General features: G+C 40.9%; 1 protein-coding gene across 1 annotated transcript in view; it reads left to right on the top strand.

The window, feature by feature from the left end:
* Positions 1–4,938: 4,938 nt before the first annotated feature.
* Positions 4,939–13,865, top strand: part of CLDN15 (claudin 15) — a 60,621-nt gene continuing 51,694 nt past the window's right edge. Inside the window, exon 1 of the mRNA XM_063446057.1 lies at positions 4,939–5,751. Within this exon, the coding sequence (XP_063302127.1) occupies positions 5,535–5,751 (217 nt within the window). The 5' untranslated portion in view covers positions 4,939–5,534. The remainder of the gene's footprint in view (positions 5,752–13,865) is intronic.

Genomic DNA, 13,865 nt, shown 5'->3' with positions numbered 1-13,865 from the left:
AGCAGTGTCCAGTAAAGCAGGAAGTCTATGGACGGGGTGAAAGGGTGGGACACTGACACAAATCACATAAGAAGAACTGCCGAAAGGGGTGAACATACCCAAAAAGAGGGCATGTCCGTGTCCCCATGTCTCCCAGTACCTTAGTGTCTGTGTCCCCATGTCTCCCAGTGTCCAAATTTCCCTAGGACACTGGGAGACATGGGGACACTGAGATACTAGGAAACACTGGGAGACCTTGGGACACTGAGACACTTGGGGACACATGGAGACATGGGGACACTGGGTGACTTTGAGACACTAGGGGGCACTGAGAGACATGGGGACACTGGGAGACATGGGGACACTGGGAGACATGGGGACCCTGAGATACTATGGACACTGGCTGGGAGACATGGGGACACTGGGAGTCTCCCTGTGTCCCCATGTCTCTCAGTGCCCCCTAGTGTCTCAGTGACCCCATGTTGCCCAGTGTCCCCTAGTGTTTGTATGTTCATATCTCCCAGTGTCCCTCAGTTCCTGGGGGACATGGGGACAATGAGACACCAGGGACACTGAGAGACTAGGGACCACTGGGAGACATGGGGTTACTGTGTCCCTAGTGTCTCAGGGTCCCCATGTTCCCCAGTTTTCCAATGTCTCAGTGTCCCAAAGTCTTACAGTTTCCCCTAGTGTCTGTATCCCAAGGTCTCCAAGTTCCCCCTAGTGTCTCAGTGTCACCATGTCTCTCACCGTCCCCATCTCTCACAGTTTCCCCTAGTGTCTGTGTCCCCAGGTCTCCCAGTGCCCCCTAGTGTCTCAGTGTTCCTAAGTGTCCCTATGTCTTCAGTGTCCCCTAGTTTCACAGTGTCCCCTAGTGTCTCAGTGTCCCCTAGTTTTTCAGTGTCCCCTAGTGTCTGTGTCCCCATGTCTCCCTGCAGCCTTTCCCTCACTGAGCTGTTGGCTGTCTCTGCAGGCTGGGAGCTGCTCCCCCGTGGATCAGTGAGTAGAAAGAGGCAGGGAGGGAGATGCTGTAACTTCCTATCCCTGCCTCTCTCCACACACACACACAGCGCCATCTACTGGCCAGTATTGCATCTAATCTCAGTTTATGCTGAGACTGACATTTGTATTGCCGGTATTACTGCAATACCAGACTAGTCAGCCTCAAATATCTGCTAAATACTTCTGAGAAATACCTGGCAATCCTAAGAGTAGTGTGTATAAATAAAAAAAAAAAAAAATTAAATATATTTCATTTTTGTTTTTTAAATCAATGGGCCTATTCCATGGACTTGGGCCTGGAGCTGCAGCTCCATCAGCCCCTATGTTAATCCGGCACTGTTGCTATATCACAGGGGTAAAAACTACAGAGCCACTTCACTCAGACCACATCAATGATATGAAGTGATCTGGATCCCTTTAGTGGTATAGAGATAGGAGGCTTGGCCAGCACCCTATGCTTGGTAGCAGACTGCAGCAACAGTTTTAGAGGGTGTAAAACTCCTCTCCCACATCCTCCAGTGTCTGTGTGTGAGGCTGATGGGCAGTGTCTGTGTGTGAGTATCACTGCCCATCTGCCCACGACCAGCCTCTCAAACAGGAAATGCCTTGCAGTAGGAGTAGAGACAGCATTTACACTGTATAACAACTCCTCCCACTACCAATCATAGGACTGTGAGTATTTTGCAAATAACCTTCAAAAACCCTAAACCTTAAACCATTTCCTTGGTCACAAACGTAACCAGAAGAAAGCATTTACCTTAAATGGACACCCCCACCCCTAAAGCACTAATGCTTACTTAAATGAAGTGCCGAACCAAACTGAATTGCCAAAGTCCCGAATTGCCAAAGTCCCGAATTGCCAAAGTCCCAAATTGCCGAAGTGCCGATCTGAACTGAAGTGCTGAATTTCGGAAGTGCTGAAGTGCTTCGGATTTCTGAAAAGTGGCAAAACAGGAAAGGGAGGTAAAATTAATGGAATGAGGACAAGAATCTAATCCTTTGGCGGGGTAGGATTAGGAGTAGGGGTAGTTTTAGGGGTAGGGATAAGAGTAGGTGTAAGGTTCGAGGTAGGGTTAGGGTTAGGGGTAGGGTTAAGAGCAGAGTTAGGGATAGAGGTAGGGTTAGGGGTAGGGTTAAGGTAGAGTTATGGAGTAGGGTTAGGGTCAAGGGTAGAGATAGGGTTAGTATTAGGGGTAGGGTTAGAGTTATGTGCTAGGGTTAAGGGTATGGTTAGAGATAAGGGTAAGGGTAGGTTAGGGGTAATGTTAGGGTTAGGAGTAGGGGTAGGGTTAGGGGTAGCGTTAGGGTGAGGGGTAAGGTTCGGAGTAGTGTTAAGGGTATAGGTAGGGTTAGGGGTAGGATTAGGGGTAGGGTTAGGGTTATGGGGTAGAGGTAGGGTTAGTTATGGGGTAGGGTTAAGGGTAGAGTTAGAGTTAGGGTAGTGGTAGGGTTATGGGGTAGTGTTAGGGGTAGAGATAGGGTTAGGGGTAGGTGTAGGGTTAGGGATTTGGCTAGGGGTAGGGGTAGAGGTAGGGTTAGGGCCAGAGGTAGGGTTAGGGTAAGGGTTAAGCGTAGAGTTAGGGGTAGGGAAAGGGGTAGGGTTATGGAATTGCCAAAGTCTCAAATTCTCGAAGTGCTGAAGTCCTGAATTGCAGATTTCCTGAAGTCACAAATTTTGGAAGTGCCGAACTGAACCGAATTGCCGAAGTCCCGAATTTCGGAAGTGCCAAAAATTTTTTGCCCATGCACATCCCTCATCTATACGCTGATAATATACACACTGCTCAGTATAATGATTGTGACGGACCGCCTGGAACCCGGACCGGGTTCCTAGTAATCCTTGAGTACCATAAGCACCGTACCGCACTGAACACCATAACCACCGTAAACCCCACAAATCGCTGCAGTTTAGTTGGGGTCTTGCTGTCCTCTACCCACCCTGGACCCAAGACCAGGATGCAGCTTCCAGTGGGTAGACCTCTCCTAGTCCAGAGAGCAAAGCAGGCTGCTCTTACAAGAGCAAGTGTTGTAATCCAAGGGTAATATAGTCTAGTATAGTGATTAAAGCAATACCCAGAGTGAATATAGCTCTCCAAACCCCCAAACATGAGCCTAGACTTCATGAAGGGGTAAAGCATTCTGTTTAATAGCAACCACAACTGGCCTTATATGCAGGTCCCCATGCTAGGGGTTTCCGGTTACATAGAAAAAAACATACACATCATTACATTGGCTCTCAGGTCCAGGACACTCCCACATAAAACAAGATAATCCCTCAACTGTGCCTGGGAGATAATTTAATCAGGAACTGTACTAAACTCAATTATCACCAGGCACAGAAAACACACATTTTACAACCTCCCAAAAGTGCCCCCAAAACACATGGGCACCCCACAAAATTCACATCCCCTGAAAGCCCTGATCTGGGGGACCAATATATTCAAAAATCACCCAGATCGGTTCAGGGGTTTCGGATCATTTTGACCGACCGTGCACATGGTCCTATGCCCGAAACAGTACCAGGGAATAAGGGCTAACGGACGGTCACATGGACGGAGCCTTTTAAAGTGCATTGGGCAAGGTATATTGCAGGGCCCATAGTCCTGAGGCAGGAGACTGGCAAACAGGCTCCTCCAGGAGCTCGTGGTGAGGTTTTGTTCGCCATAATGATACTGAGTATCTATACACTGATAATGAACACCCCGCTCTGTATAATGATACGGAGTATCTATACACTGATAATGAACATGTCGCTCTGTATAATGATACTGAGTATCTATACACTGATAATGAACACATCGCTCTGTATAATGATACTGAGTATCTATACACTGATAATGAACATGTCGCTCTGTATAATGATAATGAGTATCTATACGCTGATAATGAACACGCCGCTCTGTATAATGATAATGAGTATCTATACACTGATAATGAACACACCGCTCTGTATAATAATACTGAGTATCTATACACTGATAATGAACACACCGCTCTGTATAATGATACTGAGTAGCTATACACTGCTAATGAACACACCGCTCTGTATAATGATACTGAGTAGCTATACACTGATAATGAACACACCGCTCTGTATAAAGATACTGAGTATCTATACACTGATAATGAACACACCGCTCTGTATAATGATACTGAGTATCTATACACTGATAATGAACACACCGCTCTGTATAATAATACTGAGTATCTATACACTGATAATGAACACACCGCTCTGTATAATGATACTGAGTAGCTATACACTGCTAATGAACACACCGCTCTGTATAATGATACTGAGTAGCTATACACTGATAATGAACACACCGCTCTGTATAATGATACTGAGTATCTATACACTGATAATGAACACACCGCTCTGTATAATGATACTGAGTATCTATACACTGATAATGAACACACCGCTCTGTATAATGATACTGAGTATCTATACAATGATAATGAACACACCGCTCTGTATAATGATACTGAGTATCTATACACTGATAATTGACACACACTGCTCTGTATAATAATACTGAGTATCTATACACTGATAATTGACACACACTGCTCTGTATAATTACACTGAGTATCTATACGCTGATAATGAACACACTGCTCTGTATAACGCAGCACATTATCTACAATCTAATAGTGAATACATTGATGTGTCTAATGATACAATAAATCTATTAATGCTGCCGTGTACAGCCATACTATGTATATATATACAGTGATACAGGCAGGTGATATGTGTGTAGGTTGTATTGGTATGTGAGGTGTCAGCCAGGGAGCTCACTATCACTGTGTATGTTTCATCATTCAGCTCTGAGCTATCACACAGTGTTAGCAGCACGGACCTTCTAGAGGGGAGGTGAGGGCAGGAGGTATGGAAGGTAGATCACACCTTCATTGATATAAACGCTCCTCCCAATACAGCACTGACATCTCAGAATAGCTTCAGGGGAGAGAGGAGTTTAGAAGAGACAGCCACAGGAGTTTAACAGGACAGTCAGCAGAGGAGTGAGGGAAAGCAGCCAGATCCATTCTACTGAGGAGATAGATAGGGATTTCATATCTGGGCAGGTGAAGAATTATCTGAGACAGACAGACACTAAAGAAGGGTCAGTAAGGAAAGGAAGCAGACAGAGGGCGAAGTGTATCAGACAAAGGTGAAGCGTGGCACGGACTGTCACAGAACAGCTGAGATTAGGAACAGAAAGAAAGCTGGCAGAAGACAATCGAATAAAGGTGGCTCACAGAGTGTCTGGGTATGGACACAAAGTCGGATTAGTGAAAGAGGAAGACAAGTGGAGAGGTGACAGTAAACGAGAGGGAGAGAGGTGACAACGTGGGGTTAGAGGTGGAGAGGTGATACAGGTGGACTGGTGCTAGACGCAGAGAGACATTTAATTTGCGGTATCAGAGTGCAGAAGGCTCCTTTAATATAAATAGTTCTGGGATCTAAGTACAGTCATCCAACCTAACAGCCTAAAATAAGGTCTCTTCTTGCCCAACATTCTCCAAAACGTTTTCATTTCTCTGAAGACATGTCGGCGGCAGTGGAGGCTGTGGGTTTTTTCTTTGGGGTGACAGGGTCAGTCATGTTGGGGATCTCTCTCTTCAATGCCAACTGGCGTGTGTCCTCAGTCGATGGGAACGTCATCACGACATCCACAATATATGAAAACCTCTGGATGAGTTGTGCAACCGATTCCACGGGAGTCTACAACTGCCGGGAATTCCAATCCTTGCTGGCCTTGTCAGGTAAGAACTTCAGGTTTCTTGGTCGATGAGATCCATGGTCTGCTGTGTCTTGGCTGGTGGGCATGCAAGAATTAGAGATATCCTGGTTATGCATGCATCACCATGGATGAATGGATGAAGCAGGTGTAAGAGATATAATATTGGAAGTAAAGGCTTATATTGACGGTATGAAACAAGGAATAAAACTATAGAGAAAGAAGAATTGGCTTGGAGAGTTGCAGTAGGGAGGCACGGGGAAACGTTAGAGTGTTTGACATAATAGTGCAAGTATGTTGTGAAATAGAAAAGGGATAATTAATATAAACACGGTAACAAAGAAAGTAGCAGAAGGAAGCTTGGGATAAAAGAAAGGGGGCATTGAAAAGAGAAGGAAATATATCTAGTCTATTGGAAAAGAGGAAGAAAGTGACAGAAATAAAGGCATGGGGTCAAACATGGAGAATTGAGTGTAAATGGTGAAAACGTAAAGTGGAGAAAGGAAGAGGTAGAGAATTATGATTATTATTTGGTATTTTATTAGCAACACCATATAATGCTGCGTTGTACGATAGAGAGAATACGGACTAATAATAAACACATACTGATGCAGAAAGAAGCAGAGCACCTGTCCCGTGAGCTTACAATCTAGCAAATACGATACGTTCACACAAAGGGGTTAGCAAGAAGGTAGATCAAAAACAGAGAGGGGGGAATATACATACATAATATTTAATATCAATATATATCAAGCACAAATAAACAATTTGATATTACCTGATCGGTGTCAAGTTGCAGGACATTTTCTGGGTAATACACAGGGAAGTTTAGCAGTGCGGTGCTCAGCCAATCAGAAGAGCAATCCTTGTTCAGTTTCACTCCCATTGGTCCATTTAGAACCTTTCTAATACAATACAGAATACAATGATTTATGGTTTATCCATCGAACGAATTAGTATAAATAATGGTTAATAAAATAATTGGGGAAAAAAAAAAACATGGATAGAATCGAGTACTGTTTGAAGAAATAAAAAAGAAAGACAAACAAAGCTGGCTAAAGAAATGCTTCCAGGGAAGCAAAGACATTATTTAAATTTACTAAAAAAGTTAAAATAAAACATTAATTCTCATTACGGTCATAGAAATGTTCATATACTTTTGCTTCGTTGTACATTTTGCAAATATTTCAAGTAAAATTAATAAGTAAACGCAAAATGTAACTGAACAATTCCTTCATTTAGTCCTCACAAAAAATTCACTATTACTTAAAACCAAGTATCAAGGTTAGTGTGTGTAGTGTGTGTTTGTGTGGTGTGTGTGTGTTTGTGTGGAGTGTGTGTGTGTGTGTGTGTGTGTGTGTGTGTGTGGTGTGTGTGTGTGTGTGTTTGAGTTTGATCTGAAATGGTTTTGTCATTATGTGGCATTCTTAGCAGGATTGTTTAATTGATTTTAATGGCATTTATTTTGTAATATGTAAGTATTTATAAAAATAAGTGATGTGCTCTGCATTGACAAGTAAATATGGACAAACAAAGCCAATAAAGTCCCTATTACAAGGGGTGCTTTAAATGACTGACTGTGTCAGATAATGCATTTTAGCAGAGGCAAAACGGGTGGTATGTGTGAATGGTACAGGGGACTTCCAAGCAGCACAGGTTATTATGACAATTTGTGCATCCCATTTATGGTAAATTTAATATCTATAACTAGATCAGTTGACGGATGCTTTGCTACTTGCAATTAATGCTAAGTTACAAATGCTTTCTGCTGTCGCAGTTTTCCTCGTGATTAACATGGAGGCAGTGGCAGAACTAACATAGAGAGGGCTCTGGTGCAAGGATTTTATGCCCACCTAATGCAAGGGTGGCCAATGATAGATCCATATCTGCCATACATCCTTGGAGGGTTGTATTTGTTTCAGTGTTTTTGTATGGAGTGTGTGTGTGTGTGTGTGTGTGTGTGTGAGTGTGAATGTAGGGATGTATTTGTGTCTAGTGCTGCCATTTGAATGCGACCGACCGGGCCCCTGATCACCCATACCCATCAGGTGTCCCTAACTGCATGGGCCACCCGATGGGCCCCCTCAGCATGCGGGCCCTGGTGCAGCTGCACAGGCGCTAGTTCTGCCACTGCTTGGATACTGATAATTGTCACATTGTCTGTATTTTACATGGGATGCTCTGAAATTCTGACAGTAGATGGCAAACACCTGCTTTAGCACCCTGTGAACTCATTGCAAGTTGATAAAGATAGGTTTCTTATACTTAGAGTTGATTCTGGATTGGAATTATCTCTCTGTCCTTGTGATTAGTGTATGAGATGTCAGATTGTTGGTGCCTAATATTGACTTAAAAAAAAACATAAACATAAAACTATGTTAAAAAGTATTTGGCCCCTTGGAGTTAAATACCTACTGCTGAGACCAGGTAGGTCATGCAGACTATATCAAATCTATACTTCACTTTATCTATACTTTTTTCGAAAAAAAACCCTAAACATTTCTCTGTAAAATTCTAAATAAAAGCATACCTTTACCTTGAGCACACAACATAAAGTGATTGTGGAGGTAATACTGTCCTTGTTTTGTTATTCTGCTCTTGTGCATGTATGGACGTAGCAGGGAATTTGATGCAAATAAGATAACATAGCCTACACCAAATATCCCCCCCAATAACGACAGACACCGAATTTGGATGAAACAGGCCACAGCATTTATTAAACATAAGACTGTAGGACTCATCCAACCTTTATTAACTTTATCATTTAGTTATAATCAGAGATAATACATAAATAATCCATAATTTAACATATAAATTAACACCTAGGCCCTACAGACTTTACATAAACGTCTTTTCCAATGAACGAGACCACATGCCTATGCACCAACTTGCTCACTGGGTTCTTGCCTCCACCCTTGGCCAAACCAAATTCCCTTTTCCTTTCAATGCTTACCACCAGCCGTCATTTAGCTCAGTGGGCACGTCCAAGTCGGTAACTGAAATGTTTACCATACAGAGCAGGGGAGGTTGAGACCCACCTTTTCCATCTCCTGACATTCCATGTGATAGCTCCCCAACACCTATTGGCAAGGACATGCCCCCCGCTAGCTGTAACATAGACAATAACAAACAGAAAAGAGGGTGGGTGGGAGGGAAGTTGTTTGCTGGCCCGTCTCCCAAGAGGCACTGAGGTAAGATGGTCCCTATCCCACTCCCAAACCCATAACCACTCCCATACACACATACAACCAATCACAAGCAACCATCCCCACACTCATACATGTGCCCTTGTCCGCTTAGCTGTGCTATCTCCGCAGGGCCTGAATGTAGTGAACATAGAACTGGTCTGACAGTTCGTTGTGCACCAGAATAAAAACTTCTGTCTCTAAAAGCTGATAATCAATGTCTGCTGCCTCGCTAGATATTAAAATTAAGGTTATTGGCAATTTGGCAATTCTGATATTTACTAATGCCAAAGACTGTTGGAATCCGGTTGGATCGAGCGAATCTGCAGCAATCGGCAGGATGCATTTGGTGTCTGAATTAAAATCAGTGCAATCAGAATATTCACATAGCATTGACTGATATTAATACAATTCAGAATAAGTGAATTGATCATTTGAAGAAGTATTTGCTATACTATTATGCTTGCGCTGCCAGCAGGCAAATAGTTAAAAACCATTGGGTAATGCAAGGGTTAATCATGTTGCCATCACATTAAATAGATCAAATAACCTTTGGGGGTCAATGCGTTTTTAACCTCCCTATCCCCCCCCCCCCCCAAATGCCATGTGGCAGGTGGGGACATATCTACTAAATATTTCAACTTAGCAACTATGCAGTTATTGCTGCCCATTTGCTAGAAAGCCCCATAACATGTAAAATAACGGGTTGTCCCCCCAGTGCTTCAACTGTGGGGGACTTTAAATAAAAAAAATGGGGGGTGTACAGTTCATTGACAACCCCCATGCCATTACCCCTGGTAAACAGGTGGGGGCTATTAAGGTTAAATATATGGAGGAGGGACACACCTTATGACTATTAATGTTATACTCAGGTGGCTGCTAATTTTATACCGGGGGGGAGACATTGTATAAATTCAAAGTGGGAAAAGCCTTCATGAAAACGTTCCCATACTTTGAATTCTGATTAGGATATTCTGATTGGTTGATTTGTAAGCCAACCAATCAGAGCACTCTGAAAGGAAAGTCTTACTAATATCGAGACTTAACATGGCAATTCCCCCCATCCGAGTTATATTATAATAGCCCCCCACCTGCCACCATTAGTGGGGGTTGTGGAGGTATGATGTCTCCCTTAGTATACAATGACTATCCCCCACTTAATGACAACAGCTGGGGACAGGGGGGATATAAGGTCTCCCTCCTTTCCTATCCCATTTATCAGGTGGAGGCAGGGAAGTGGACAGTGAGCTATCCCCTCCCCATTTTAATTTAAGATCTCCCACGTGATGCCTAGAGTTAGTAACACAATTGTCTTGCCATTATTTTACAGGCCCTATTCCCATAGGGTTTCTGTTTGTTTTCTAAATGTATTACTTTCATTTAAACCGATGCATAATCAAGCATTTTTAAGTTTTTGCCCGTTGGCTGCTAACGCTGCCAGAAGGAAAAGAGTTCCGATTTTTTTCAATTTGCATTTGAAGAATTTGGGTCTGGATTTTAGCCATTTGGCGGAGTTCGGTGCTGCTGAAATCCGTTTTAAATTCAGACTCATTTGGAGACATTGTTTGGATTTTGCAGGTCCCAAGGGCCCTGTATGCAGCAAAATAGTTTTGTTCCATTGGTACAGGGCCATTTGGACTTTAGTCTGTTGATCATTGTACAATCATTTTTGCTATTTAAATAAACTGTTGATTCTGTTTTATTTGCCATCAGATCGGCTATATATACTTTTTTTAATCTTATTAGCTCATGGATACTCAGTCTGTGGGAGATAGGTTTGTATAGAAGACTTCTAGGGTTGAATGTCATCACGGAGTTCCTTGAGAAACAAGTTGAGCGTCCTTCTATCCTGTCGGGCTTGCCAGTGGAATCGTACTACGCTATAGCTTAATCTCACATGACGACTTTCTAGCCTAAGGACTTAGCAGGAGTCACTCATTCTTTATATTAATACGTTGTTTGGATCTGCATACAAGAAGTTCATTGTTATGTTAAAATAATACTTGGTAAGATCATGATTTTCTTACATGGAATCTGAAAGACAAAGCGGGAAATAGGAAATATTCTACAGGGCATATAAACGCTTATCTATTATATGATAAATCAAACATTGAATTAATTAAAGAAAGAATTCTTTATTAATTATTATTTTTTTAGAAAATAATCCTAAGGATACATCGCCCACAATAAATTGGTGTGCGTTTAATCCGTTTTAAGAGGGCATCTGACAAAACATAATACTCAATTAAAAAAAAAAGAGAGAGAATAAAGCTTAGCACAATTATATATAAAATTTAATCAAATAGCTAATAAAAATAAATTAGAAGAATCAAACAGTTATGAATCAGAATTGAGGGAGGTACAAAAACTCATAAATAAAAAACTAAGGGAAGAAAACAAATAAAAATATGGAAAAACTGAAATTCAAATATTATAGTAAAGAGAATAAAGCAGACAAAATACTTCCTGCATAATTTAAAAAAGCAAAATTTGAATCAAATTGCTAAGATAATAAGAAATGGAGAGATAGTACAAACACTAGAAAACATAGGTCAACGTTTTAAGGAGTATTACAGCTCTCTGTATAATCTAAAAGAGGCAAATGATAAATCAAATATAAAGAGCTATTTAATAAGAGCTAATTTAAATAAAATATCAGAGTCCCAACGAAACGATTTGAACCATCCTATAGCTAAACTGGAAATTGAGAATGAGATAAATAAAATGGAGAAAATAAACACAACGGGCCCAGATGGTCTTAGTCATTTATTTTATAAAACTATCAAAGACCAATTAGTAGAACAACTGACTAAAACCTTTAATTATACTGTCTCACAAGGGTCTTTCCCTACTGAAATGTTACAAGCTAATCTATTACCAATCCTAAAACAAGCGAAAGATTCAACAGCAGTTGAAAGGTATAGTTCAATTTCTTTAATTAATGGATAAACCAAAATATTCTCTGCAATTTTAGCTAATAGATCGAAAAATATATTGAGTACTATAATATATTCAAATCAAATTGGTTTTGTACCAGGAAGAAGTGCCTTACATAATGGAGAATAATTTATATTATTGATTCTGTCACAAGAAAAAGAGTCTTCTTGCTGACCCTAACGATCAATGTTGAGAAAGCATTCGGCAGGGTCAGCTGTGAATTTATGAGTCAATCATTACAACAATTTGGGATCCAGGGTTGGATACATTAGCAAGAGAAGTGGGACAAAATTTATGTTCAAATTGGTTTTCGCTTAGTAATGGGACTAGGCAGGGATGTCCCCTGTCTCCACTGCTTTATATCATGTCCATTGAGTCCGTTTCTAATAGTATAAGAAAAAATAAGAGCATCAAGGGATATAGATGTAAAGAAGGGGATGATTTACTGATTACAATGTCAGAGCCGAACAGGTCTTTAGAATATCTTATGACGGAGATAGAAAAATATGGACAAGTAGCAAACTATAACATTAACATCGATAAAACAACAATAATGGATCTTAATTTAGATAATAGTTTAAAACAAGATATTAGATCTAAATATAATTTTACTTGGCTGAAAAAAGATATGCCCTACTTAGGAATAAAATTAGCAAGGGATTTAAACAATATTAGAGAAATCAACTTCTTTTCACTCCTTCGTCACACTAACCATTTGTTAAAGTACTGGATAAATATGGAAAAATCTTGGATGGGAAGAATAAATATTAATTCATTCACATATTCTCCCCAAATGGCAATATATGTTTAGGATGATTCCTCTATTTTTTTCAGATTGCTGGTTAAGTTTGATTCAGAAGAGTATTACAAACTTCATCTGGCAGGGGAAAAAAAACAAGATGTAATCAAAACATTTTAGCGCGAAGTAAGTTAAATGGAGGAGTTTAATTCCCATTAGTTAAAAATAATTTCTCAGTTAGCATGATATACCATATATATATATATATATATATATATATATATAATACTTAATTAAACAAACAAGAAGAAGAAGCATTGTATCAAATTGAGACCGTATCTTGCCACCTAAAGGATATGAGTTCTCTGCTATGGCAAGCAAAGGACTCGAAGAAGATAATAATGGCCAGAAACTCTAGCACTGTTTTTGATCACCTTACTGGTTTCTGGATTAGATTAAAAAATAAATGTGGTATATTAAACAGATTCCAGAACATATTAATTTAGTTTCTTTGCAACATTATATTATGGACTTGGACTTGAAGGGTTGGAGACAGAGGAGCATCATAAAAATAGAGCAAATTTTAATAGCAGGAAAAGTTAAAGGACCACTATAGGCACCCAGACCACTTCAGCTTAATGAAGTGGTCTGGGTGCCAGGTCCAGCTAGGTTTAACCCTTTTTTCTATAAACATAGCAGTTTCAGAGAAACTGCGATGTTTATAATAGGGTTAATCCAGCCTCTTGTGGCTGTCTCATTGACAGCCGGTAGAGGCGCATCCGCGCTTCTCACTGTGATTTTGTGATTGTGAATGCTTTCCTATGGACTGACTGAATGCGCGCGTGGCTCGTGCATTCAGCCGAGGAGGAGGAGAGGAGGAGGAGGAGGAGGAGAGGAGCAGGAGAGGAGGAGAAGAGTCCCCCACCCGGCGCTGGAGAAAGAGGTAAATTTAAACCCTTCCAACCCCTAGAGCCTGGCGGGAGGGGGGCCCTGAGGGTGGGGGAAGTTTGTTTTCCTGGCACTATAGTGGTCCTTTAAACCTTTTCCACAGATTGTTCAAGAATACCAAATTTCAGGATCAAAGATATTTAATTATCTAAGATTAAAAAATGATCTAATGTCTAATTTACTGAAAGACAACTCAGGCATAACAGACACATTTTTCAATATATAAATTATGATTTAACATCTAAAGTTTTGTCTACAGGTATGGATCTGTTGAATACGATGGAAATATTACAAACATTCCCTGTTTTCCAAATATGGCAAAAATACATA

Source organism: Pelobates fuscus, chromosome 3 (genome assembly GCF_036172605.1).
Source record: "Pelobates fuscus isolate aPelFus1 chromosome 3, aPelFus1.pri, whole genome shotgun sequence".
NCBI lineage: Eukaryota > Metazoa > Chordata > Amphibia > Anura > Pelobatidae > Pelobates > Pelobates fuscus.
The sequence above is the reverse complement of the archived record's forward strand: the minus strand, read 5'-3'. Positions and strand labels throughout refer to the sequence as shown.